Source organism: Musca domestica, unplaced genomic scaffold (assembly GCF_030504385.1).
Source record: "Musca domestica strain aabys unplaced genomic scaffold, Musca_domestica.polishedcontigs.V.1.1 2, whole genome shotgun sequence".
Classification (NCBI taxonomy): domain Eukaryota; kingdom Metazoa; phylum Arthropoda; class Insecta; order Diptera; family Muscidae; genus Musca; species Musca domestica.
In genome coordinates this window covers 19,121,824-19,149,149 of record NW_026712249.1, presented here as the reverse complement: position 1 = coordinate 19,149,149, position 27,326 = coordinate 19,121,824, and the positions used below count along the sequence as shown (strand labels likewise).

Here is a 27,326-nt window from a genome sequence, read left to right as displayed (position 1 = left end):
TATTTTTTCTATATGTAAAATGATTGTAATTTATGAAGAACATTGTGTGACAAATGTAACTGTAGATGAAATGAAAAAACATGTAGTACATATTAAATGAGGTTACATAGAACATTTTTAAATAAATAAAAAAAACAAATAAGTTCAATGCTGTTTTATTAACAATACCCTACAAAACTATGTGTTGGGGCATTATAAATTTGAAATATTGGTCCCAGACATAGAAGGTTACATCCTATCTCGCGTGGCGGAGTCGATCTAAATTTTTTTCACGAGATTTTTAATTGAGGTAGGTTAAGGTGATAGAGAGATATTTGCAGAAAATTTTCTTGCTTTTGCAGTTACTATAGAGGTCACAATTATAGACCAACTGACTCGGAATTTTGCATGGAGCTAGTGTTTAAGGAATAATATTTTGCGGGTGAGAGAGACACTAATTATACCCTACATCACATAGTGGTAAGGGTATTATGTCTTTGTGCATTTGTAACATGGAGAAGGAAACGAGATAGACCCATAGTTCCAATTTGAGTCGATTTATGCATGTCCGACCGTCTGTCCGTCAGACCGTCTGACTGTCTGTCCGTCGTCCGTCTGTCCATGTATTTTTGTAAACAAAATGCAGGTCGCATTTATTATTCGATTGAGATGAAATTGTCAAAATAACATTTTTTTGGCCCAATGATGGGCCCTATTGAAATTGGTGAAAATCGGTCCAAATTTATGTATAGCTTTTATATATATTGTCATCCGATTTTAGGTTTTTTGTGCACTAAATGGCTAATATCACTCCAAATGGTGTGAATTTTGCTACATCCGACCGAATTCAGCTTACAAGCATGTGCTTCAAATTTGCTTAAAATCGGTTCAGATATAGCTGTAGCTCCCATATATATGTTTCATCCGAGTTTGTTGTTTAAGTCCCTTACATTCGTTATATGCACTCCACAAGACTGATATTTAGCACCAGATATCAGATACAGTCTAGCAATTCATAAATCAAATTTTATCAAGTTCGGGTCAGATTTGGATATAGCTCCCCTATATATCTTCGTCCGATTTTAGGGTTTTTGTGCACCAAATGCCTAATTTCAGCCCAAAGTGAGTGAAAAGTTGCACTTCCGAGCGAATTCATACTAGAAGTTAACATTTAAAACTAGGTAAAAATCGGTTCAGATATAGCTCTAGCTCCATAAAAATGTTTCATCCGATATGGTGTTGAAATCTCCAACTTTGGGAATATGCACTCTACCATAATCATATTTTGTACCAGATATCTCATAGAGTTCAGAAATGCCCAATATAAACCTTTCTTTTATGAGAGCTCTACTAAATATCCATAGTGGTGTAGGGTATCATATAATCGGTCCCGCCCGACTTTTAAGCTTTACTTACTGAAACTTTTATATACAAAAAATAAAAAAAAGTTGGAAAGTATCAGTCGGTTTTGACGACAGATGTATACCCTCAGCCAATGTTCGATTATTTAAATACATTTTGACTTCTGTTATGATTATTCAAATGTTTGATCCTCTATGGAGTAAGTTTCGAAGGAATGGGTAAATATTGTACATTTCGTATTAATAAATATTATATTGCGACGTGCCAAGTTTGGACAATATTGGTTACTTCCTTCACTTTAAATGAGAAGTGTGGTAATTTTTACAAAATGTAAAAATGTGTGTGAGGTACCAGATATAGTCGACCAAGGTATTCGATTTTCATATTTCATCTAATAAAAATACAAATATTAGTATAGGCAAAATTATAAGATAATCGAACATTTATATCCAATTTTATGCGAACCCATAGATTCCATATTCATCCCAGGTTTCTGGTTGATATTTTTTCACAGGTTATGATAGATAAAAATATTGAAAACTGTGGCCGTTTGTGGGTGAGGGGGTTCGCAGATATGTATCATCTTCACAACAGATCATGTGTTAGCAAAAATGTTTGTATGTGTGAAATTTGAAGAGAGTTGGATGCTAATTTCGCTATCATTGAGCGTTTTATTTTTCAAAATCTTGAACTCTATGTGGGGGAGTTACCAGAGGTACCATCTTTATAACCTATTTTGTGTTGATAGAAATATTTAGATGTACAAAGTCTTCATACAGACTGATGTTAATTTCGCTTTTTATGACCTTTATGGATATTCAAAATTTTGAGGTACCAGAAAGAGTGGAACGATACATCTCATCTTCACAATAGATCTTTTATTATTAGAAATAATTAGAAATAATGGTTTTTATGAACGTTTTGGTTACTCAAAACTTTCACCCTTTGTGGGGGAAGTACCAGAAGGAATGGTCCGATCTCTACTAAATTTTTAACAGACATTGTGTTGATGTACATATTGAAATGTATCAAGTCTGAATGGAATCGGATGTTAATTTCGCATTTTATGGGCTTAACGTATATTGAAAGTGTTCACCTTTTTGTAGGGGAGTTACCAGAAAGGGTGGACCGATGTATTCCATCTTCACACTAGACTTTGGGTTAATAAAAATGTTGTAATGTGTGTAATTTAAAGACGAACAGATTCTTATATCGCATTTTATTAGAGTTATAGTTAATCAAAATTTTGATCCTTTGTGCTTGAGGTACTTGATGGAGTGGACCGATATTGTCCATTTTCTCACCTGACCTAGCACTCATGCATATATTAAAATTTTCAAAGTTGGAGCAAATTCGGATTTTCCTTTCTCTTTCTGTGCAGAAATTTATTCTTGAAAATATTGACCTTTTGTGGGGGAGTTACCAAAAGGTGTGAACCAATATTGCCCATCTTCGAACTCGATCTAAGTTTGATAATAATACTAAGATGAACCAAGTTTGAACCGAATCGGATACTCTCTTCGAGAGTTATCGTGCGCACCAACCAACAGACATACATGCAGACACACGGACGGACATCGCTAGACCGACTCCAAGTGTCCTGAAACCGATTTAGTCCGAAGAGACCTAGGGTCTATGAGGCACGTTTTGACCGTATCAAATGATATATATCCTCTGTGACCATACGGCTGAGGGTATAAAAATGTATACATTGAACTAAATTGTCAGACTTTTAAGGTTTTATCTATTATTCAAGTTTTTTCTTTTTCGAACAGAACAATAGGAAAATGTTAACTTTTTGCATCTGAAAGTCTTCAACATTTTCATTTCATTCATTTTGATGTTTACCGGAGAGGATGTTAGATTGCACGGTGAACCCATTTCAAATTTTTCGATGCACAACTATTTCAACGTCTCCATATAATAATAATCCTAGAAATCAAGAGCGACCCAAATATCAAATTTCCGAATTTCAGCTTTATTCATTTGCCCAATACCAAATTTAGTAAACATTTAGTACGCATATCCAAAACAATCTATATCTCTCCATCCTAGATACCAATAGTGATTCAAAATTAGTATCATTTAGGACATTTCGATCAGTTATAGTACACATTTCCAAAATCATACGCCAATTCCACATGCAAACAGAGACTTCAAGGCCAAATTTCAAAATTCCAGCTTTATCTCTTCACCTAATAACCAATTTAGTACAATGTTCGTTTTTAACAATTTTTCTTCACATTTTCAACCCACCTCCATATCTCATTTCCAGATACGAAAAGACACCTCATTATCGAAATTTTGGGATTCAAGCTATCTATCCGCTCAACAAATACCAAATATAGTACCATTCAGTACTTTTCGTACAATGATAGTACACTTTTACCAAACCACCTCATTATGTCCAGGCTACACATGAACAGCGACCTTAATACCAAATTTTAAGCACTATCTGCTCACCCAATACCAAATTGTAGTATAATATTGTACCATTTAGTATTTTTCATGCACTTGTGGTACACATTTCCAAAATAACCCCCACATCTCAATTTCAGATACCAACATAGACCCCAATATCAAATTACGAGATACCAGCTCTAACCCTTCACCGAATACCCAATTTAGTACCACACAGTAGTTTTCGGATAGACATTGTCAAATTTCAGGATTTCAGCTCTGCAATTTCCCTTATTATCAAATTTAGTATGATTTCATACCATTATGGTACGAATATCCAAAACCAGCTTCTTTTCTCAACCACGCAAACTAAGCGTAACATCCATGCTAATTTTCAGGATTTCTGCTCTATTCCATCAACCAATACCAGATTTAGTACTCTCCGTACAATTATAGTATACATTTCCTAAACCACCTCTATATCCCACTTCCAGATATCAACTGAGAGCTCAAATGTGAGGATTCCAGGCATATCTCTTCACCAACTAACAAATCTAGTAAGTAGGACGCATTTCCAAACCACCGCCATATCACCATCAGTAATCAGACTACTGAATATCAGACTATGAGGGATGTTATTATTGTCATCATATATTTAGTCTAAATGAAATAGTGTCATGATATTGTGACAGCGCCATCTACCAAAACATAACAACAATGAAATTTCTCTTCTTTTTATATAGCACGTCTCCTTGCTTTACAAAACGCTTTTAGCTTTTATGCGCACAAGCTTTTATGGGCATTGTTGAGAGCTTCAATGTCAGAGCTGTGGTATACAAAAAAGCTCTAATATGTGTATTTGTTTTTGGAGTATGTCGATGATATTCCAACAAATGTTGTTCTATTGAATTCCGAAGTAAAAGCTAACGAATTTGACAAGTAGAAACTACGACGTAGCTAAAAATGGAATGATACACACTTTAAGAACCCATTTAAATTAAAAAATCACGTGTTTCAAAATTACAAAAAAAATAACACTGGTAAAAGTCGCACTCCATCTAAGCTTATGTCAAACCGTTTTACAAAAAACCGACGTTATAGACAAACCAGTAAAGAAAGTCCTAAAGTCGGGCGGGGCCGATTTTATGATACCCTACACCACCTTGCTAATTTAGTTGAGCTCCACTTAATAATTAAAAGTTTTTATGGGAGAATTCAATCATACACGCTATGATTATAATTATAATTTAAAATTCAAAGGACTAAATATGCCGAAGCATTTGTATCTTTTAAATTCGGACTTGTATTGCCCATTTGGTGCACAATTAATTTGAAATCGGAAAAAATATATACGGAAGCTATATCCAAATCGGAACCGATTCCGATAGAATTTGGCAAAGATATTTCTGAGCTGTATTTGATATATTTCCTTGAATATCGTTGTTACGGAGTGCATACTACGGCTGTGGAAAAAAAATATAACATATCGGATGAACAGTATATATGGGAGCTATAGCTATATCTGAACCGATCTTCAATAAATTTGACATACTAGCTTCTAGACTAAATTCGGTCGTAAGTGCCAAATTTCATCCTATTTGGGTAAATATTAGACCTTTGGTGCACAATAAAAGGTAAATCGGACGAAGTTATATATGGGAGCTATATCCAAATCTGAACCGATCTCTACAAAATTTATAAAATTTCTGAGCTGTATTTGATATATTTTCCCAAATATTGTTGTCACAGAGTGCATATTACGGCTGCGGAGAGCAAAAATAACAAATCGGATGAACAATATATATATGGGAGCTATAACTATATCTAAACCGATTTCGATCAAATTTGGCATACTTATTTTCAGATCCAATCTGATCGTACGTGCAAAATTCCATACTATTTGGACTAATATTACACGTTTGGTGCACAATAAAAGGCAAATCGGACGAAGATATATATGGGAGCTATATCTAAATTTTTACCGATTATCTCCAATTTCACTAGAGTTCGTCCTTGGGCCAAACAAATGATGTTTGCAAAATTTCATCTCAATCGGATAATAAATGCGACCTGCATTTTGTTCACAAGAATACATGGACAGACGGACGGACAGACGGACTGACATGCATAAATCAACTCAGAACGTGATTCTATGCAGATCATCAAAAGGAACTATGAGTCTATCTCGTTTCCTTTTGCCTGTTACAAACAAACTGCACAAAGACATAATACCCTGACCACCTTGTGGTGTAGGGTATAAAAATTCTTATTTTGCCTCATTTGGTGACAGAACATCATGGTTCTCGTGAAATATTGTAAACATTTTTCAATTTCTGTTCGCTATAATGTTTTGAAGGCCCATGCCGCCCGAAGGATTTTTAATTAGATAATATTAAATATTGAATTAATAAAATATAAAACACTCGCAAAAATGGTCAATGTAGTTCCATTGGAAAAGTTCCCACATAGCAGTGTCTCAAGATTTCCGATACTTTTCCCACTTTGATATTTTGAAGACCTTATCCCAATTCTACACTGGAAAGGTCTATACTTGATATTTTTGATATAGATTGATATTTTGAATATTTTTCTCGAAGATGTTCAATGTAGGTAAAGGTTTTGCTGTTTTATGGCCTCATCCATATTTTCCTACTGAATGTATCCAAGTTTTACAAATCTATGCCATTTTACTTTACTTTCCAATTTTATTTGCTCTGTAGTTTTGACATAAGTGCTCGAATTTAAAAAAAAATATCTCAATACAGGCATACCAGGTTCACATTTTCCTCTTTAACCCTAGTTAGATAACGTACGTCTGCGAGACGTTGGCCTTTTGAATTTTTTACTCTCTCTCTGCCGATCATTAACAGGGAAACCTCTCATGCTCTGTTATCTCAGTCGGTAGCAACAACTTGGCGGTGGTGGTTGTTTTTTGCGGTAAGTTCGATATTTTCTTAGAAAAAGACACAAATAGAATCAGCGTACGTCTGAGAGACGTATGGTTATCTTTTGAGCAACTTTAGGTTTGTTTTTTAATGAGTATTTTTTTTTTTTTTTTTTTGGTTTGATTTTTAAGGTATTTTATAAGATCTCATTTAAAGTTATTATCAGCAATGGCATTAACACGTGGTTTGAATGATTCAGAAATTGCTTCGCTTTTGCAAAGCGTTTTGGAAGACTCAAATTCATCAGAAAATGTGAGTGAATCAGAAAACGAATTACTGGAGGATGATATTCAAAGTGATGTGGAAGATGAATCGCTTGACGGGAACGAGTCTGGTGAAAATATAGCGTCCGTTCAAGACCCAAATCAAGAATTCACTACTCATTCCGATAGCCGTATAATAACTGTAGCGTTACCCACCTTAAGGAGTAAAAGTAAACACTGTTGGACTACATCTAAAGGTAATAGCTCTACAAGAACATCCTTGATAAATATAGTAAGAACAGCAAGGGGACCAACGCGGGGGTGCAAATCGCTGTATGAGCCAATTTTATGTTTTAAAGTTTTTTTCACGGACGAAATAATTTCAGAAATTGTTCAATGGACTAATGCTGAAATATATCTAAATCGTCGAATTGACAATGCATCTGCAACATTTAGAGATACATGCGCCGATGAAATTCGAGCTGTTTTAGGCATATTAACGTTAACAGCAGCATTAAATAATAACCACTTATCAACCGACGACTTGTTCAACAATACCTACTGTGGAACGTTATATACAGCAACCATGAGTCGAGATAGATTTGACTTTTTAATTCGATACCTTAGAATGGACGATAAAGCCTTGCGACCTGCCCTTCGTCCAACTGATGCGTTCGCACCTGTCAGAAAGATATGGGACATTTTTATAAGACAATGTAACACAAGTTACATACCAGGATCGCATGTTACAATTGATGAACAACTGTTGGGCTTTCGTGGTCGCTGCCCATTTAAAATTTATATTCCTAACAAGCCAAACAAATATGGAATCAAAATTCCAATGATATGCGACAGTACTACGAAATATATGTTTAATGCAATTCCATATCTAGGGAAAACGACAAACACGGCTGGCCTTCCATTAGGGGAGTTTTATGTCAAGGAACTGTCACGACCCATACATGGCATATATAGAAATATAACTTGCGATAATTGGTTCACGTCTATTCCTTTAGCAAAGGGTCTACTTAATGAACCTTACAAGTTGACTCTAGTGGGAACCATAAGATCTAATAAAAGAGAAATACCGGAGGAAATTAAAAACACCCGAGCACGAAAGGTTGGAACTACCATGTTTTGCTATGATGGCCCTTTAACTCTCTTATCGTACAAACCAAAGCCATCTAAAATGGTCTATTTGCTGTCTTCCTGCAATGAAAAAGGTACGATTGACGATAAAACTGGAAAGCCGGATATAATATTATACTATAATGAAACAAAGGGTGGTGTCGATACTTTCGACCAAATGTGTTCGTTGATGTCATGCTCCAGGAAAACCAACAGGTGGCCCATGGCAGTATTTTATGGAATGCTTAACGCAGCATTCATAAACTCCTACGTCATTTATGCCCACAATTTGATTTCTATTAAAAAAAGGCTTTAAGTCGCAAGGAATATATGAAGGTACTTTCTGCTTCTTTAACAAACCCATGGATGGAAAAAACGAATGGAAATTCCGACTTTGTCGAAAACCTTGCGCAACAATATTCAAAATGCAGTGTCCGACGAAGTCAACAATGATGGCGGCAGCAGTGGAGATCATCCTGTCTCAAAAAAGAGAAGATACAGTGGTTTCTGTCCATCAAAAATACGACGTATGTCGAAAATGATATGTTGCAAATGTGATACACCTCTATGTGGAGACCACAAAAATTTAGTTTGTAACTGTTGTATATAATATTTACCGATTTTTTTTTTTTTTTTTTTTTTTTGGTTTACATTACATAATAGAGATATAAAAACCAAGTTTAAATAAAAAGAATATATATTTTTTAGTTTACAGAACCGATTAGAGGTCCTTCAGAGAAGACTGCTTATTTTTACACTATTTTTGGAGCCAAATTGAATTTTATTTTTTATTTTAATTCTAATATTAATTTTAATGTATAGATACTTTTATATAAACAGAACTGAAGTAAATAAATGATATCAATAAAAAAGTTCAATATTCTTTTTCTTAATATCCTTTTTAAGTCCTTAAACGGGCATACGTCGTTCAGACGTATCGTTATCTTTTGACTGAAAAAAAATAACGTTATCTAACTAGGGTTAAAAATATATATTTACTTCCAAACACCAAACATATCCTGAGGCGATACAAAATTTTGTGACAGCTGAATAAAACGTCATTTTTATCTGTAAATTCTCAGATAACAATTTTCCATTTAACCTTCAACAATTATCATATTTAACACATTATTAGAGCTGACACACATTTCGCTCTAAAACACACACACACAAAGCTCGCCTTGCTAACAAACTTAGCAATTATTAAAAGTAGGAATAAAGGATGGCAGGATAAGTGCGAAAATGTCAATCATTTATTTCATGTCAACGACAATGTTTGAACTTTTCGCCTTTCAAATCCCACTCTCTTTTTTGGTCGGTGAAAGCGTTCTTTACTTTTGTCAAGGATATCGCTAACAGCAAATAACGGTACAAGTACCCATTCGGAATGCTTATTTATAGCTATCGATTATGCGAAGAAGAATGGAAGAGCGTCAAAGAGATGTGGCTTATGGTTTTAACGATTGAGCCAGCGGCAGCAGCAACAGCAGTAGCTGGAGTAGTAGCTATTGCTGAAGCACCAGTAGCTAGCTATCCGATAATCGTGATTATTACCTTTCTTGAATCGCAAATTTGCCATTTGGCTATGCCAGTGTCATCCTTATTTTATTGAGGACACGTGCTACGCTCGGATGAAACTTTGCTAGTTTTGTCGCAGCAGATGGTAGCATGGTGGCATAGTGTTAGCGTTTCTTTGAGCATAGCTGAGTGAGTGAGTGTGTGTGTGTGTGGGGGCATAAATTATTTCATTATCTAGATGTCGCAACAAGAACTCATGACTGAGTGACAGACGGACGAACAGCATGGCATGCAAGACAAGTTGGCGCAAAACGAAACTATGTGGGTGTCGATATTGCCCGAGATATAAATTTGTGTGTGTCACTGGTTAAACCTTATAATGAGGTTATGTGGGTGTGTGTGTGTGGGTGAAATAGTTATGTGAGAGCGTAGCATGTTGTGTGCGTAGCAGGCTCAATACATATAGTATAATCGATAGATATTATCCAATCGATAATAATGCAATTAGGAGGATAAACTGTGTTTCAATGTGTTGGTAATATTTTACGCTTAAATTGGTGTAGTGGTAAATTTTGTGTTAATTGCTTATTTTGGGAGCAAATTGGGTTTCCAAACTAAATGGGTTGTAAAATAATTGGAAAGGAGTAATACGGAATCAAAATTTGTAAAATTTTCTTTTACTAAAATAAAATGATGGTGATTTTGGTAATTTGTACTAAGTGTGCAAACTGTACTATGTGGTACTAAATTTGGGGCGAACGGATAAAGCTGAAATTTTCAAATTATACCATACAACACTATGTGTTGGGGGTATTATAAGTTTGATTGGGCCAAAAATTAAGTAACACCTCGAAATATTGGTTTCCCACATAGGAAAGTATATATGGGTCTTCCTAACTCGCCGAGCTGAGTCGATCTAACTATGTATGTCAGTCCGTCCGTGTGTCCGTCTGTCCATGTTAATTTGTAATCAAGCGACAGGTCGCAATTATGAACCGATCCTCACGAAATTGAAAATGGAGCAAAATAAATACAATACATATGTAAAAGAATTGATCTTATTTATTCTGCTTATAAATCAAGAACCGCTGGGCCGATTTTCACAATTCCGATTAATTCGGAATGGTCTCTTGCCAAAAAAGGATAAAATCTAAGAGAATCGCAGGATAATATACCAATAAAAAAGTTATATCTTTTGTTTCCTTTTTTCCATTATTGTCATATTTTTTTATCGCATGCAATTTTTTCAGTTTGACTTACAATTTTGAATTTTAAATTTTCTAAATTTTTACACCCCCCAACACTACGTTTTGAGGGTATTATATGCATGTTGCAATTATCGTCCGATCTTCACGAATTTTTTGCAAGGGTCAGAATTAAAGCCTATTGTTTTTAAGATGTACATTTAGAGGTGCAAATGGTCTAAAAAATTTAATTTTTTCTAATTTTTGTCGCTCTATAGACCACAATTGAAAACTAATCGATACGGAATTCACATCAGAAGAGAGTTAAGGACAGGGAAGAAGTCTAGCATTTTGGATGACCATTGGAATATATTTAGCTGTAAAATGGACCACAGCTTTCGTGTGAAATTGTTGTGAATGCTTAACAACACTACGGAGTGAGTAAATATTGGCCAAATTTTCCGGGTCAAAAAACTAAGGGTAACCGCTGGGCAGAGCTCTTTGAAAAAACGAAATCTTCCAAAATGGATTTGGATACAAGGGACTTCGAACATATTGTAGTCTTGTAAGGTATCGCATGGTCGGCCCCGCACGACTATAGCCTTTGCTTACTTGTTTTTGTCTTAAATTCATACTTCTTAAAGCATGTTAATTCCCAGATCTGACCTATATTAGTGGTCTGGGGGTACCGCTACATGGGGACCATGCCAAAATGTAAAAATGTAAAATGGTGTTGTACCCTCCAAAGCCGCTTAAGTAAAAAAAAATAGCCAAATCGATTGAAATGTTTTTAAGACCCTACCTTAATTTGAGCGCTGCTTCCAACCAAGATTGAACATTTTTGGCAACGACGATCTCTGTTTACTAAGAAACCAAATTTTCTAAATTTGTATAAACAAGTAAAAGAGCTGTAAGTTCGGCCGTACCCTCCACCATTTGGAACGAATTTGGCAATTTTCAAAAAAATAAAACACGTTAAAAATTCTGTTAATGTTTTAAAAAAATCGAATGTAGCCGTTATACTTAGATCTACACTACGACGTGGGCCTGCATTGCAACTATTGTCATAAGCCATTGCAACATTCAAATGTGAAACTTGAAATAAATTTCTCTTAAATCACCAAAATACCGAAAGTAGGGAGGTACCATTATATGGGGGCTATATCAAAACGTGGTCCTACATGGCCCATTTTCAACACCAAAAGTCCTACAGACATAATATGCATTTGAGTAAAATTTTATCAACCTACCGCATTTCGTTTGGAAGCTAGAGTGATTTTCACAGATATACGGACATCACTAAATCGACATAGAATTTTATGCTGATCAAGAATATACAGAGCGAGGTGAAAAAACTGTAACCAACTTCAGACTTTTGTCATTTCTAAGCCGCTCGTACTACAGCTGTTAAAATTATTTCAGTGACAGCTCATGATATTGTTTACAAGCGTACAAAAGCATTTTGGTGAGAATTTTACAGAAAAACAGTTATTCGTGATGGAATTCAAGCGAACCACAAGTGGCTATCATAAGAGCACTCCAGCATTTATGTGTGAATAAATCTTTTGAGTCTCGTACCAAGATGGTGTAGTCCGACGTCAAGGAAGTAGAAGTGGCCGCAGACCTTGGAGATTCCAACAGGACTCAGCACGCGCCACCCAAGAATGGTTACAAAATGAGGTTCCTTGCTCCATTTCCAGCGCACAACGGCCAAAAAATTGACCGGATACCAATCCGTTGGACTATTGTGTCTGGAGTATTTTGGAAAGCAAGGTTGGCACTAAAAAATACACAAGGGTCGATCACCTCAAGCAAGCCCTTCGCCGGAAATGGGCCAAAATACGGCAGAGCAATATGCCGGCAGCGTGTGACGGTTTCATTGGCCTTTTGCATTCCATAATTCGTGCCAAAGGTGACCGATTCGAACAAATCTAAAATTATTCTAAAATTTGATGCTATATCCGACATTTTTTGCTTTCATTCAATAAAATTTAAAAAAAGTACAAATTATGGCATTAGACTTTGTTGCAGTTTATTTTATCTCACCCTGTAAACGTCTATATAGGGAATTTATGTGAACAGATTATACGAACTAAGATCGTTTTTGCATGCGTGTTATGGGAGGAATATTCTACTATTCTATGGGAGAAATACTCTACTCTGAATCGGTTTCTACAAAATTTTTAGAAAGCATTTGTGTCTGAACCGATTTTCAAAAAAAAAAAAAAAATATATATATATATATATATATATATATATATAATATTTGTGCTGTCATTACACTTTTGGTGCATAGTAAACAGGTTTGAGGTACTTAGACACCATATCGGATGATACACATCTCACCTGATTATCACCAAATTTGAAACACTTTTTCTAGGATGACTTCCGTCGGATGTGCCGAAACCTATCCCATTTGAACGAATACGTCTAGCGCAATAAATACGTGAGCTATATCTAAATTTGGAGCGATTATCAAGAATGACAATGGGAATCGTCCTTAAGCCAAATAAATGATTTCTGCAAAATTTAATCTCAATCGAACAATACATGTGACCTCTACTTCGTTTTACAAAGATTAAGATTTTTAATGCACTCTGGAATAATAACCTGAAAATTAAAAAAAAAAATGGTGAGAAGGGGGGAGGGGGGGGTGTACTTGCTCCCTCTAAATTGAGGTTTGTTTCACATTCCATTAAAATACAGTATAAAGATATGAAATTTTCAACGTGCCCACTTGATTAGGTATTGCTGCTGTTGAAATTGGATAATGTTTACGTATTGTACTGCTTTTTGCAGTTAACTGTGCTTAACTGATGTGCTGTCTCAAATTTGGGCAACATCTCAGCTGACCTCATTTATTTCAATCCTAACTCTCAAAGTAACCATTAGTCCTTCTAAATGTAATCCAGTATTTCTTACAATTCACGTTAATTTGGCCTGTAATAACACAGACTATAGCCATCATCAACAGACGTTTTTGTGGCGTAACAAAAAAGTTTAAGATGTTGGGATTTATTTAACATCAAACTGTTCCTTTCAAGGACAATGTAACACTTTGTAACAAATTATTCCAGTTCCACTTTCTTTAAATTTCACTTTCACTTGCCCATGGCCCACATAAAAATGCGGCAACATGTTGCATTCAACATGTATCTAACAAAAACATTACATGAGAATGAGAAACATAAAGAGAGAGCCATTTCAGCAAAACAACGCATTCTCAGTTCTTTTCATTCTCCCTTTTCATCCTACTCAACATAGCAAGTGCTTGGGAAGTGTGGTGAATTTCTTGTAAATTTTGAATGAATTTTTCGTGAATATAACTCCGAATTGCCGGCAAGCGGCGCATGTGTTGTGTGGTGAGTTTCAACTGCAGTAGACCATTCTTTTCCTTTTTTTTGGTAGAAAGATAATATGTTTTGATATTGGCCAACAAAGGACGCTGCTAGTTTAAGGCAGTGCGTCGTATTGTTAACAAGCATACATCGGGGGCTATAATAACAAAACACAAATCTCTGTCAGTGCTGTGGGAAAGAAATGTCAATGAATGGGCAAATGGAAAAACAAAACATATGAAAATGGAAAACAACATAAATGAGCAACACATTCATCATCATGGAAACTAATTAATGGGCAACAAATTTCGATTCGAATCAAACATGGTGTAACGGATGTGTGTTTGAAAGTGAATTTTTGAATAGAGTTTTTGACAACACAAGATGTGATATTGTTTAAAAAAAATAAATAAAGAAATCAAAGAAAATTAAGAAAAAATCAAAATTTACAAAATTAATAAAAATTAATGAGAAAAATTAAAAATAAAAACAAAGTGAATAAAAAAATAATTAATAAAAAATTAAAAAATAAAAAAAAACAAAATAAATAAATAACAGTTAAGAATATGGAATAATACATAAAATGGTTTATTTACTGTTACATAAATTGCAATGCAATCAAAAATATCAAACAACGAAAATATAATTAAGTGGAGTTGCAAAATAAAATAAAATTATAATTCTGAAAAAATAAAAATGAGAAAATGTGAATAAAATAATATACATACAATAAAAAAAAAATAAAAAAATAAATAAAAAATGATAAATAATCCACTGAAAAATTAATTAAGAAGATTATGTTCTTCCCACACTTATTCTTGGATAAACAAGCTTAAAATTATTGGGTACACAAATTAAAAAAAAATAAGTAAATAAATAAATAAAAAATAAAAAATAAATTTAATAAAAATTAATATATTATAAAATGGAGGCTTATAAAAAATAATCTTGGAGAATATTGCCTTTTTGTGATTGGATTTATCATGACCGGGGATAAAGTTTGAAAAGCAAAATAATATACAACAATAAGTGCAAAAGAAGTGGATCTTCTCACCTCGGTATAATTTCATTATGGGAAATGACAAAATAGTGATAACCTCAAAAATATGTGAGAAATGAAAAGGAAAAATAATTAACATTAAAAATTTGTCAAAAATTAAAACAAGTGTTTTTAAGGTAGAAAGTTCAACATTTCAAAATATTAAACAAGAAAACTGTAATATTGGAATCTAATCGTATCGAAACTATTATCCAAACTCGGCTAATATCTGTGCAAAAGAGAATAAATTTAAAATAACAACCACGTCTAGTTTGCAAGTTGGCAACACTGTTCTTCAAACAAAATCAAAAATGAACTAAAACAATGTGAAAACAAGTAAGGTACGGCTTTAGGAGGGTCAAGCCAACCATGTGATACCCTAAACCATAATTCTTCCGTCTTGGTAAAATCCTAGGTATTTATTTTTGGGGATTTCAAACCTTCTTATATAAGACAAGTAAAAAAGCTGTCAGTTCGGTCGGACCGTATTTCGAATACCCTCCAACACCTCTGAAAAGAATTTGAGAATTTTCAAAAAAATAAAATCCGTTAAAAATTCTGTTGAAATTTTAAAAATAATGAATGTAGCCGTTATATTAGGGTCTATACGACGACGTGGACCTGCATAGGCAACTTCTGTTTAAGCCATTACAATATGCAAAAGCGAAACTTGAAAAAATCGGTGAATAATGTAGCAAAAATAATCAAAATACCGAATATCGCGAGGTGCCGTTATATTCATGGAAGGCGTAGACCTGCACGAACAATTTTTTTGTCATAGGCTGTAGTATCCATTACGAACTTCAAATGCCAAATTTTAAACATTTCTGCTTTGAATCACCAAAATAACGAAAATAGGGGTTATATGGGTTCTACACCAAACCCATTGACATCGAAAAGTTACTTCCCCCCTCCTCCATACTTTTGGAAATTTTCGGATTAATATCCCTTGGAATCAGAACATTTTATGAATACAGAGTCTTCGGCAAAATTGTTGATAAAATACGAGAAATATTTTGGTCGAATATTTTAACCCTTAATCGATTCAAACAAAGGGGTCTTTTTGTTCCTTTTTTATACCTTCCACCATAGTATGGAGGTTGGTTAGTAAAATTTTACTCAAATGTGTGCTTAGTCTGCAGGACTTTTGTTATTAAATATGGGTTACCTAGGACATGTTTAGGTATAGCTCCCATATAACTGTACCTACTTGTATTCGGTATTTTGATGATTTTCGCGATTTTATTCACTTGAACTGTTTAAAATTTCGTATTTAAAGTTCCTAAAAGCTACTACAGCTTGTGAGAGAAAATTTTCAATGAAGGTCCATGTCTCGGAACCTCCCTATATTCGGTATTTCGATGATTTCAGTGACATTATTTACCGAAATATAATAGTCAAATTTCGTATTTGCACTTCGTAATGGGTACTACAGCCAGATACTACAGCCTGTAACAGAAAATTGTCTATTCTGGTCTATGTCTTCGCATAGCCCCCTTAATTGGTACGTCTCTATATTATATTTTGATGAACTTGGCTACACTATTCACCGGAATGGCTTCAAATTTCGTATTTGCACTTTGCAACGAGTATTACAACCTGTGACAGAGGTCTTCGGTAACTCTCTAAAGACGGTATTTTTCTATTTTTTAAATTTCGTATTTTCCCTTCGTAATAGGTACTACTACTTGTGACAGAAAATTGTCTATGCGTGACAGATAATTGTCTATTCGTGACAAATCCGTCCGTCTGACCATGTTAATTTGTAATCACGCTACAGGCCGTATTTATGGTCCGATCCACATTCTGAGCCAGTTTATGCATGTCCGTCCGTTAGTCTGTCCATTTTTGTAAAGACAAGTAAAAAAACATTAAGTTCGGCCGGGCCAAACTTTTAATACCCTCCACCCTAGGGTAAAAGAACATTAGAAAAAATGTGGCAAAAAACATTAAAATGCGAATATCGGGAGGTACCGTTATGTAGGGGCTACACCAACACGTGCACCTATAATTACAATGTTTCGCCACACGCTCAGGGACCCGTTGTGACCTACAAATACCAATTTTCAGACAAATCCGTGAAAAAATGTGGCATAAATCATCAAAATACCGAATATCGGTGGGTACCGTTATATGGGGGCTATACCAAAACGTGGACCTATACATGCAATGTTTTGCCACACGCTCAGGGACCCGTCATGACCTACAAATACCAATTTTCAGACAAATCCGTGAAAAAATGTGGCATAAATCATCAAAATACCGAATATCGGTAGGTACCGTTATATGGGGGCTATATCAAAACGTGGACCTATACATGCAATGTTTTGCCACACGCTCAGGGACCCGTCATGACCTACAAATACCAATTTTCAGATAAATCCGTGAAAAAATGTGGCATAAATCATCAAAATACCGAATATCGGGAGGTACCGTTATATGGGGACTATACCAGAACGTGGACCGATATATCTCATTTTCAATACTAGGGACAATACACACACATCCTAGGGACAATACACACACTTGTGCCAAATTTCAAAGGTCTACGTCAAATAATGTGGGCTCTATCGTGATTTCAACAGACAGACAGACGGACATCGCTAAATCGTCTTAGAATTTTATGCTGATTATGAATATATATACTTTATGGGGTCTACGACGAATATTTAGAGGTGTTACAAACGGAATGACAAAGTTAATATAACCTCCTACCCATGGTGGAGGGTATAATACCGGTCGCATTAATTGTCCGATGATATTTTCTACAAATCATTTCTTTTGCCTAAGGACGAATTTCCATTTTACTGTGAGCCATATGTGTAATAATTCGACATAGCTATAATATTCACTATACAACAATGATGTTTGGTACCAAAAAAACTTTTCTTAAATTTTATCAAGATCTGGATATAGCTTCCATGTATATCTTTATCCGATTTCAGTTTTATAGTCCACCAAATGTTGAAAATGAAATATTTGTCGTAATGGTATGAAATTTGGCACTTACGACCGAATTGAGTTTAGAAGCTAGTATGTAAAATTTGGTGTAGATCGGTTCAGATATAGAAATAACTTCCATATATACTGTCCGATCCGATTTGTTATATTTATTACCCACAGCCGCAATATGCACTCCGTAACAACGATATTCAGGGAAATATATCAAATACAGCTCAGAAATATCTTTGTTAAATTTTATCGAGATCGGTTTCGATTTGGATATAGCTCCCATATATATTTTTATCAGATTTCAAATTAACTGTGCACCAAATGGGCAATACAAGTCCGAATTTTAAAGATACAAATGCTTCGGCATATTTAGTCCTTTGAACTTTAAATTATAATTATAATCATAGCGTGTATGATTGAATTCTCCCATAAAAACTTTTAATTGTTATGTGGAACTCTACTTAGTTAGCAAAGTGGTGTAGGGTATCATAAAGTCGGCCCCGCCCGAATTTAAGACTTTCTTTAGTATTTTTTTTTTTTATTAATTTTAACAGAATTTTTATTGTTTTTGAAAATTGCCAAATTCGTCTTAAATGGTAGAGGGTATTCAAAGTTCGGCCCGGCCGAACTTTACTTGTTTTTTTTTTTAATTGTTTTTTGTTTTTGAAATAATATAATGCTATTAAACATTATCGAAACGATCTGGTATTTATAGTTAAAAGTTTGAATTCAGTTACTTTTATATAAAAATGTTGTCTTTACCCAAAGGTGGAGGGTATTCAAAGTTCGGCCCGAACGTACTTAATTTTTTTCCTTGTTTACAATACATTTTTTTAACAACCATTATCTTAAAGGATATTTGAAAGGATAAAGTTATCATATCACACACTCTTTACAATGTAGCGGTGGAGGGTGGGGGAATAGGCATAACGACATACACACAACATTTCCTCCAAAACATTTAAATTCTCACCACATATCTTTTGTATTTTTTTTTTTCATTAGCAAATTCCAACTAAAAATATTTCAATGAAAACTTCGACACATAACTAAAAACCGGATTAAAAAAAAACTTTCATACCAAAATCTTCTTGAAAAGAGAATAATAAAATAAAAAAAAAGATTTGCTCAAGGATCTCGCAATGACATGAATGAAAAATCAAAAGAAATCTATAAAACAGTCCAAGCACGTTCCGAAAGCACTGAAAAGCGAAAAAAAAAACAACAACAGCAAAAATAAAATGAGATTCGTACTCAAAGATATACTCAACGAAGTGAAATCAATGCGATGATTCAAAGAATTGCAAATGTCTGAGGAAGAGAATCAAATTTAAAGCAACGAAAGGAAGTCAAAGTGAAATCAAGAAAAACCAAATAAATAGCAGCAACAACAAATATCGTTATCACTATGACCATAACCAATCAAGAATACAGTGATTTAATCAATTACTTTACAGTTCACAATGTTACAAATCACATCATTTCATTGGCTTTGACGGTCAATGAAACGATGGCGGCCAGTGGCAGAGAAACGCCAGCGACGGGTATGAGTCTGGAACAATCCTGGGATATAATGGATAGCTTAAATAATAGCAATTCAACGATTATGGCCAACTCCTCCGCCTCCTACTACCCTTCAACATTTGGTTCCGCATCATCATCGCCATCATCGTCTACTCTACCATTTATGCACTCGCAAGGCGATAATGCTACATTATTACAATTTTCCAGCAACGACACCACCAACCTTCTCCTGCTAACCAATCGAACGCTGCGGACTGAGAAACGTCCACGTAGCAGCGGCACGGAAATACCCATTTGGTTAATACCCTGCTACAGCATCATATTCATCTTTGCAATAGTTGGCAATTTGCTGGTGGCCTCAACGCTGTTCCAGAATCGACGGATGCGTACCATAACCAATGTGTTTCTGGCCAATTTGGCCATATCCGATATGCTGTTGGGTGTTCTGTGTATGCCCATAACGTTGGTGGGTACCTATTTGAGGCATTTCATATTCGGTGAATTGGTGTGTAAATTTATACAGTTTGCCCAGGGTGAGTATGGAAAACTTATTTTTTTTTCTACTTCTTTTCTTTAACGAATACAACTTACAAAAAACACATATACATACACACATACGTTTTATACTAAGAATAGATGCTGTGGAAATGAAATAAAAGTAGAAAAAACCTATCTTAAGTTGTGCATAAACAACAACAACAACAAAGAGAAAAGAAAAGGATATTGTAGATATAAACTTGTGGCCTCAAGTCCACACAAACAATGGCAAAACAAGAGAGGGAGAGAAAATAGACACACACACAATCGCCGACATGAAACAGAATCAGTGAAATGGAAAATAACAACAACAATAAAGTCAAACGAAGTCCATAAATCATGATAAACATAAATTTATGACACATAAGCAAAGAAAAACACAGACACACACATTTACACACACACCCACACTAACGTAAAATCCTATTGTGCTCATATTCTATGCGGGCTTCTGCTAATCCTGTTTACTCTAATAATCTCTGTGAATAATTTTATTATATCCGAATAGGATCCAGCATTTACTTCCCATCCCCTTCGGGGGTCGGGGGCGTGGGAGTGAGTGAAATTTCTTCACTGCATAATTTAGTTAATTTATTCCGGGAATATTTTGATACAAAGGCCTTTAGTTGTAGGCGCTTTAATACTATCGGAATAACTGGTCCAGCATTTGTCGGATTTGGTAGATAACATGATTTTGCAGCAAATTTTCCTAATCAAGTCAGGGAGGGTGTGGCATTTAAATGCATTTGAATTTATTTAACCTTTAAATTGTTTTCAAAACAAGTTAAAAAGCAGTAAGTTCGGCCGGGCCAAACTTTAAATACCCTCCCACCATTTTGCAACGAATTTGGAAATAAAATCCTTAAAAAATTCTGTTAAAATTTTAAAAATACCGAAAATAGCCGTTATGTTGGTGTCTATACGACGTGGACCTACATAGGCATTGTTTGTCATAAGCCATTACCATATTCAAATTCGAAACTTGAAATAAACGGTGAATAATGTAGCTAAAATCATCAAAATATCGTATATACGAAGTTACCGTTATATCGGAGCTGTGCGAAGACTTGGACCAGCATAGACAATTGTCTTTCATAGGCTGTAGCATCTATTACGAACTTCAAATACGACATTTCAAACAATTTCGGTGAGTATTGTACCTAAAATCGTCAAAATACCGAATATAGGAAGGTACTGGTGGTATATGGGGCATATACGAAGACCTGGACCTGGGCATAGACAATTCTTTGTCTTAGGCTCTCAAACTTCAAATACTAAATTTGAAACAATTCCGGTTATTAATGTGGCTAAAATCATCAAAGTACTGAATATCGGGAGGTACCATTATATGGAGGCTATACAAAGACGTGGACCTGCACAGACAATCTCCTGTCATATGCTGTAGTATTCATTACGAATTTCAAATACAAAATTTGATACAATTCCGGTGAATAATGTCGCTAAAATCATCAAAATACCGAATATCGGGAGGTACCGTTATATGGGGGCTATACCAAAACGTGGACCTACATGTGCCATTTTCAATACCAAAAGACCTGCAGACATAATATACATTTGAGTAAACTGTCATCAATCTAGTTCAATTCGTTCGAAAGCTAGAGGGATTTCCAGAGGCGGAAAGACGGCCGGACATCGCTAAATCGACATAGAATTTTATGCTGACCAGGAATATATAAACTTTGAGGGGTCTAAAATGTATATGTCGAGGTGTTACAAACGGAATGACAAACGGTCGGTTTTGTCGGCAGATGCATACTCTCAGCCAGTGTTCGATAATCTAAATATATTTTGACTTCTATTGTGATTATTTAAATTGTTGACCCTCTATGCAGTAGGTTCCAAAGGAATGGATCAATATGGTATCGGACCTAAATAAATATGATATAAATATTGTGACGTGCCAGGTTTGGACTATATGGGTCGTTTTTGAAATGATGTCATACAGCCCTGCCCGTATGTTACCCTTCGTTTTGTGACCGGGGACATTTGCCCGATATTCATTCACTCGTAGTTTTGTTAGGTATTTCAAACAATTTCACACGAAATTGTGGTCCATTTTACCATTGGTCATTCAAAATATTGAACTTCTACCCAGTCCTTACGTATCTCCTCATGCAAAATTTCGTGTCGATTCGTTAACAATTCTGAACTGTATAGCGATTGCAAGATCAGCCAAACGTTATTTTTTTGGTTCATTTGAACCCCTAAATGTATAACTTCAAAAACAAAATTCTTAAATTTTGACCCTAACCCTACCCCCATGCAAAAAATTTCGTGAGGTTCGGACGGTAACTGTGACCTGTATACAGGGTGAGATGAAAAAAACTGCAACCAACTTCAGACTGCTGTTATTTTTAAGCCACTTATCCGACAGCTGTTAAAATTGTTCCAGTGGGAACTCATTATACTGTTTAGAGGCGTACCAAAGCATTTTGGTGAGAATTTTCCAGAAAAAAGGTTATTTGTGATGGAATTCAAGCGTGATAGTGTTATTTCTCCATATTTAGCTGGAAACCCACAAGTGGCTATCGTTAGAGCACTCCAGCATTTAAATGTGAATAAATCTTTTGTGTCTCGTACCATCGCTCGTTACCGTAATACTCGTAGCGTAGCTCGACTTCAAGGAAGTGGACGGAAGAAAATAGCAACAACAGCAGAAATGGTTCGAAAAGTAAAGAAGCGAAGCGACGAAACCCGCATCGCAGTGGCCGAAAACTGGCTCATGAGCTGAAAATATCGCAATATCCCATTCGACAAATATTGAAAAATGAGCTCGGGCTAAAGCCATTGAAATTTCAAAAAGTGCAGGAACTTACACCGTAACAGAGAGAAAATAGACTCAAATAAGCAAAAGAGTTGTTTCGCTTGGCCGAAAGTGGTGAAGTGCTGAATTGGGGTTTCTCCGAGGAGAAAACATTCGTTGTCCAGCAGTTTGTAAACAAACAAAATGATCGTGTTTACTAGCCAAAGAGGTCAACTGAAAATATGCACCTTCGGTTGGCCACCAGAACTCTAGCGCCGACCATGGTGATGGTGTGGGCCGCCATAACAGTCAATGGTCGCTCTCCGCTTGTATTAAACGACCGTGGCATCAAAATAAATAATATCGCGAAAATAATCTGGAGGGTGTATTAAAGCCTTGGGCACGCAAATATTTTGGCCGCAGACCTTGGACATTCCAACAGGACTCAGCACCATAGCACTTAGCACGCGCCACCCAAGAATGGTTACAAAATGAGGTTCCCCGCTTCATTTCTAGCAAACAATTGCCATCAAAATCTCCGGTTACCAATCCGTTGAACTACTGTGTCTGGAGTATTTTGGAAAGCAAAGTTGGCACAAAAAAATACCAAAGTGTCGATCGCCTCAAGCAAGCGCTTCGCCGCAGAGTAACATTCTGACATCGTGTGACGGGAATCTAGGTCTTACTTCACATTTTATTAGAGTTAGCATTACTAGTATTCAGAATTTTGACCCTTTGTGTGGGAGGTACTCAATGGTGTGCACTGTTATTACTGTGCGATGTTGTCCATTTTAGCACCTGACCTAGCACTGAAGCAAATATTAGGATTTTCAAAGTTGGAGCAAAATCGAATTATCCTTTCTCTTTCTGTGCAATAAAGTATTTTTATGAAAATGTTGGACTTTAGTGGGGGAGATACCAAAAAGAGTGGACCGATATTGTCCATCTCCGAATAATAAGTTTGATAAAATACTCGTTTCGAAAATTATCGTGCGCACCAGCCAGTCAGACGGACGGACATCGCTAGATCGACTCCAAATGTTCTGAAACGGATTTGGTCCAAAGAGACCTAGGGTCTGAAACCGTTATTTCGATGAGGCACTTTTTGGCCGTATCAAATGATACGCCACATTGCTGAGGGTATAAAAATGTTCACATTTTTGTTATCATCTTTTTAATTCGACTTTTCTGAATTGTATTCTTTTCTGCCAGAGGCCATTCTGTATTGGTGAGAATTGTCAAAATTCGTTCTTCAATTATAAGCGTAACTAACATCCCCTTCCTGGATATCAGCATCAATGTAACAGTCAGAAGGGACCTTTTCGTGTTATTGTGATTTCGCTGGAATTAAAAATATTCCCGGTTAAATGGAAATTTTGGTATTTTTGCGTAAAAATTATGGTCTATTTCATCCGCTAAATATTATCCTGAACTCTTTTCAGAGTAAAAATTTTTGTTGTTCCATAATTGTGACCCGTAGGGCAACTACAAAATCATCTTGATTTTCCAATGGTTTGTTATTCCTTCTCCACAAGCAGTATTCCCCAGCATAAAAATTAAACGGCCAATATTTTATATCAACAGCATAATGTAGCTCCAATAATTACTCGCACCCTTTCCTCGGGTAATAATCCAATTGCCTCTATTTAACTATCGCTCCACAAAAAAAGAAATACTTATTTTCCTTATTAAATATTAATTTATTTATTAATGTTCCAATGAACATTTCTCATTGGTTGCGAAAATAGGCCGACAAATTTACAAATGAGGTCTTCCATGCAAACAGTACCTTTTCTCTTGCACTGATGCTTCTAATTACAATACTGGCTTTTAATCTCAAATTATATTTCTCTTAAAATTTACCACTCTCTTCACTCTGTTATAGCATTGTTGTTATTCACGCTCAATTTATATTTATGTGACTAGTGACAACGGTATTCCTAACCAATACTGGGTTTTCTACAATTGGCATAACAAAAGAAAGAGAGCAACAAGGGGGGAAGAATAACAAGGAACAGTTTTTATGTGTCAGTCAGTTAAAGCTACAGAGATGCTGCTGTAGCGTTTCTCACATTAACAGAAGTTCTATATGAAACATCAGGGATCTAGGACCTATATTTCGATGTGTTACAAACTATTTCTCCTAATCAAATTCATAATACCCCCCACATATAGTGTTGTATAATAAACCTAGCATGTTCACATTTTAGATATTTTCACCAATTTAAATTATGATTCAGAAAATGTGATTTTTACTAATTTCTATATCTTTTGACTTTTTTAAAATATTTTGTACACCATAAAGACTTTGTGAATTATTGACATTTTCTCTAAAAATACTTTTTTGGATATTTTGCATATTTTCCTTAATTGCACAATGTTAAGTCACCAAATTAAATTTTATTACAAGCCCGTGTACAGCCAAAATACATTGGGCAAAAATACTTTATTTTCATGGCCCAAAGTGTGGTCCCTTGCATTATATCGAATACTTAGACATGTCAACAATTTATCCATTTTGTCTGGTTGATGTAAATGCCGACATACAATGAGAACAATAGAAATAGAGAAACTATTGCATATATTAGTGGGGGATTTATAGATGTCATAAAACAAGATCAGCATATTTTCATCATTCATCGTCGATGGGCAGATAAAGTTATAATAGAAAACCAATAACCGTAAAACTAAAGCTCTTTGCATAAAATGGTGCCGTTTTTTCGGGTGCTGCTGCTCTTGGCAAACAAACAAGACAGTCAGACAGACAGAACAATTGCCAAACTGGCTGACAGTCGATTTAAGAAGATTAGCAAATAAAATCGAAACAAATAACAGTGGTTTTGTTTATGTTTATTTGTATCCCACCACCACCACACCAACCACAGTGGTGGTGGGGTAGTAGAGGATGGTGTTAAACTAAATGCCAAATATGCACACACACAAAATAAATATTTTGCCAATATGATTTACATTGCATTGGTAATCCGATTTGATTTTTATCATTCGATATCCGCTTTGGCATTGATGCTATGATAGCGAATGTTGGCCCAAAATGGTTGATTGAGGGGGTGAGGATGCTGTTATTGTTACAACGATTATTTGTGATGCTTGGGAATAACAACTTTTTGTATGGGGAAAAGGAGCGAGAGATGTATTACAAATATTTGTAATAGGTTTAAGAGAAGTCTTCGTCCCTCGAACAGACATTAAAGAGGATCGACTTAGGGGTCTTAGTAATTTTACATAAATAATTGACGGCATCAAATATAGCCAAGAAAAGTTACATTTCCTTGATGGCGTAGACATAACGTCTGCGACTGGAAATAAGAAGCATGTTTGTTATGCTTAACATGAAATCTATATATTTAAAAGAGTAGAATAACAAATTTAAAAGTATAAGACGGTTTTGTCGGCAGATATATACCCTCCGCCAATGTTCGATTATTTAAGTATATTTTGGGAATCTATGGAGTAGGTTCCAATATTGTCCATTCATATGAAACCTAAATAAATATGATATAAATATTGCTACGTTCCCGATTTTGACTGTATCGATTACTTCCCTTATTATAACCTCCACCATAGTATGTAGGGTATAGTAAGTTTGTCATTCCATTTGTAACACCTCGAAATATACATTTTAGACCCCACAAAGTATAAACATATATTCTTGATCAGCATAAAGTTCTATGTCGATTTGGCGGTGTCCGTCCGTCTATCCGCCTATCCGTCTGTGGAAATCACTCTAGCTTCCGAACGAAATGAAATAGGTTGATAAAATTTTACTCAAATGTGAATTATGTTTGCAGAATTTTTGGTATTGCAAATGAGTCATGTAGGTCCCCCATATAACGGTAGCCCCCGATATTTGGTATTTTGATGATTTTAGCGACATTATTTACGGGAATTGTTTCAAATGTTGGTATTTGAAGTTCGTAATAGATACTACACCATAAAACAGAAAATGGGCCATGTAGGTACACGTCTGCGTATAGCCCCACATGTATCAGTGCAACAACTCAAAATATTCGTAAAAGACCCCAAAAGGTATAAAAAGATAAGAATAAAATTATGAGACGATTTATATAACAGTGCCTGCCGATTTTCGGTATTTTGAAGGTTTTAGCCAAAATTTCAAATCAATTTAGGAAATTATTTGTAGGTCAATTCTCTCTTTGCAAAAAATGTTCGATTTAGATTCACTAATTGGTATAGCCCCCATATATCACTTGATAAGGTCAAAATGTATCTCATCGAAATAACGTTTTTATACCCTAGAGGTCTTTAAACCAAGTCCGTTTCAGAGCATTTGAAGTCGATTAGTGGTGTTCGTGCGTCCATCCTTCTGTTTCACTGTCTGGCAGGTGCGCATGATAACTTCCAAAGGGAGTATCAGATTTGATCCAAACTTGGTACATCGTCATAAACTTATATTTAGTTCGAAAATGGGCAA

General features: G+C 35.2%; 1 protein-coding gene across 1 annotated transcript in view; it reads left to right on the top strand.

Annotated features, from left to right (window-relative positions):
- Positions 1 to 14,983: 14,983 nt before the first annotated feature.
- The window catches only part of LOC101890974 (5-hydroxytryptamine receptor 1-like), a 162,441-nt gene continuing 150,098 nt past the window's right edge, over positions 14,984 to 27,326 (top strand). Inside the window, exons 1-2 of the mRNA XM_059121908.1 lie at positions 14,984 to 15,511; positions 19,054 to 20,105. Coding sequence (XP_058977891.1) covers positions 19,457 to 20,105 — 649 coding nt within the window. The 5' untranslated portion in view covers positions 14,984 to 15,511; positions 19,054 to 19,456. The remainder of the gene's footprint in view (positions 15,512 to 19,053; positions 20,106 to 27,326) is intronic.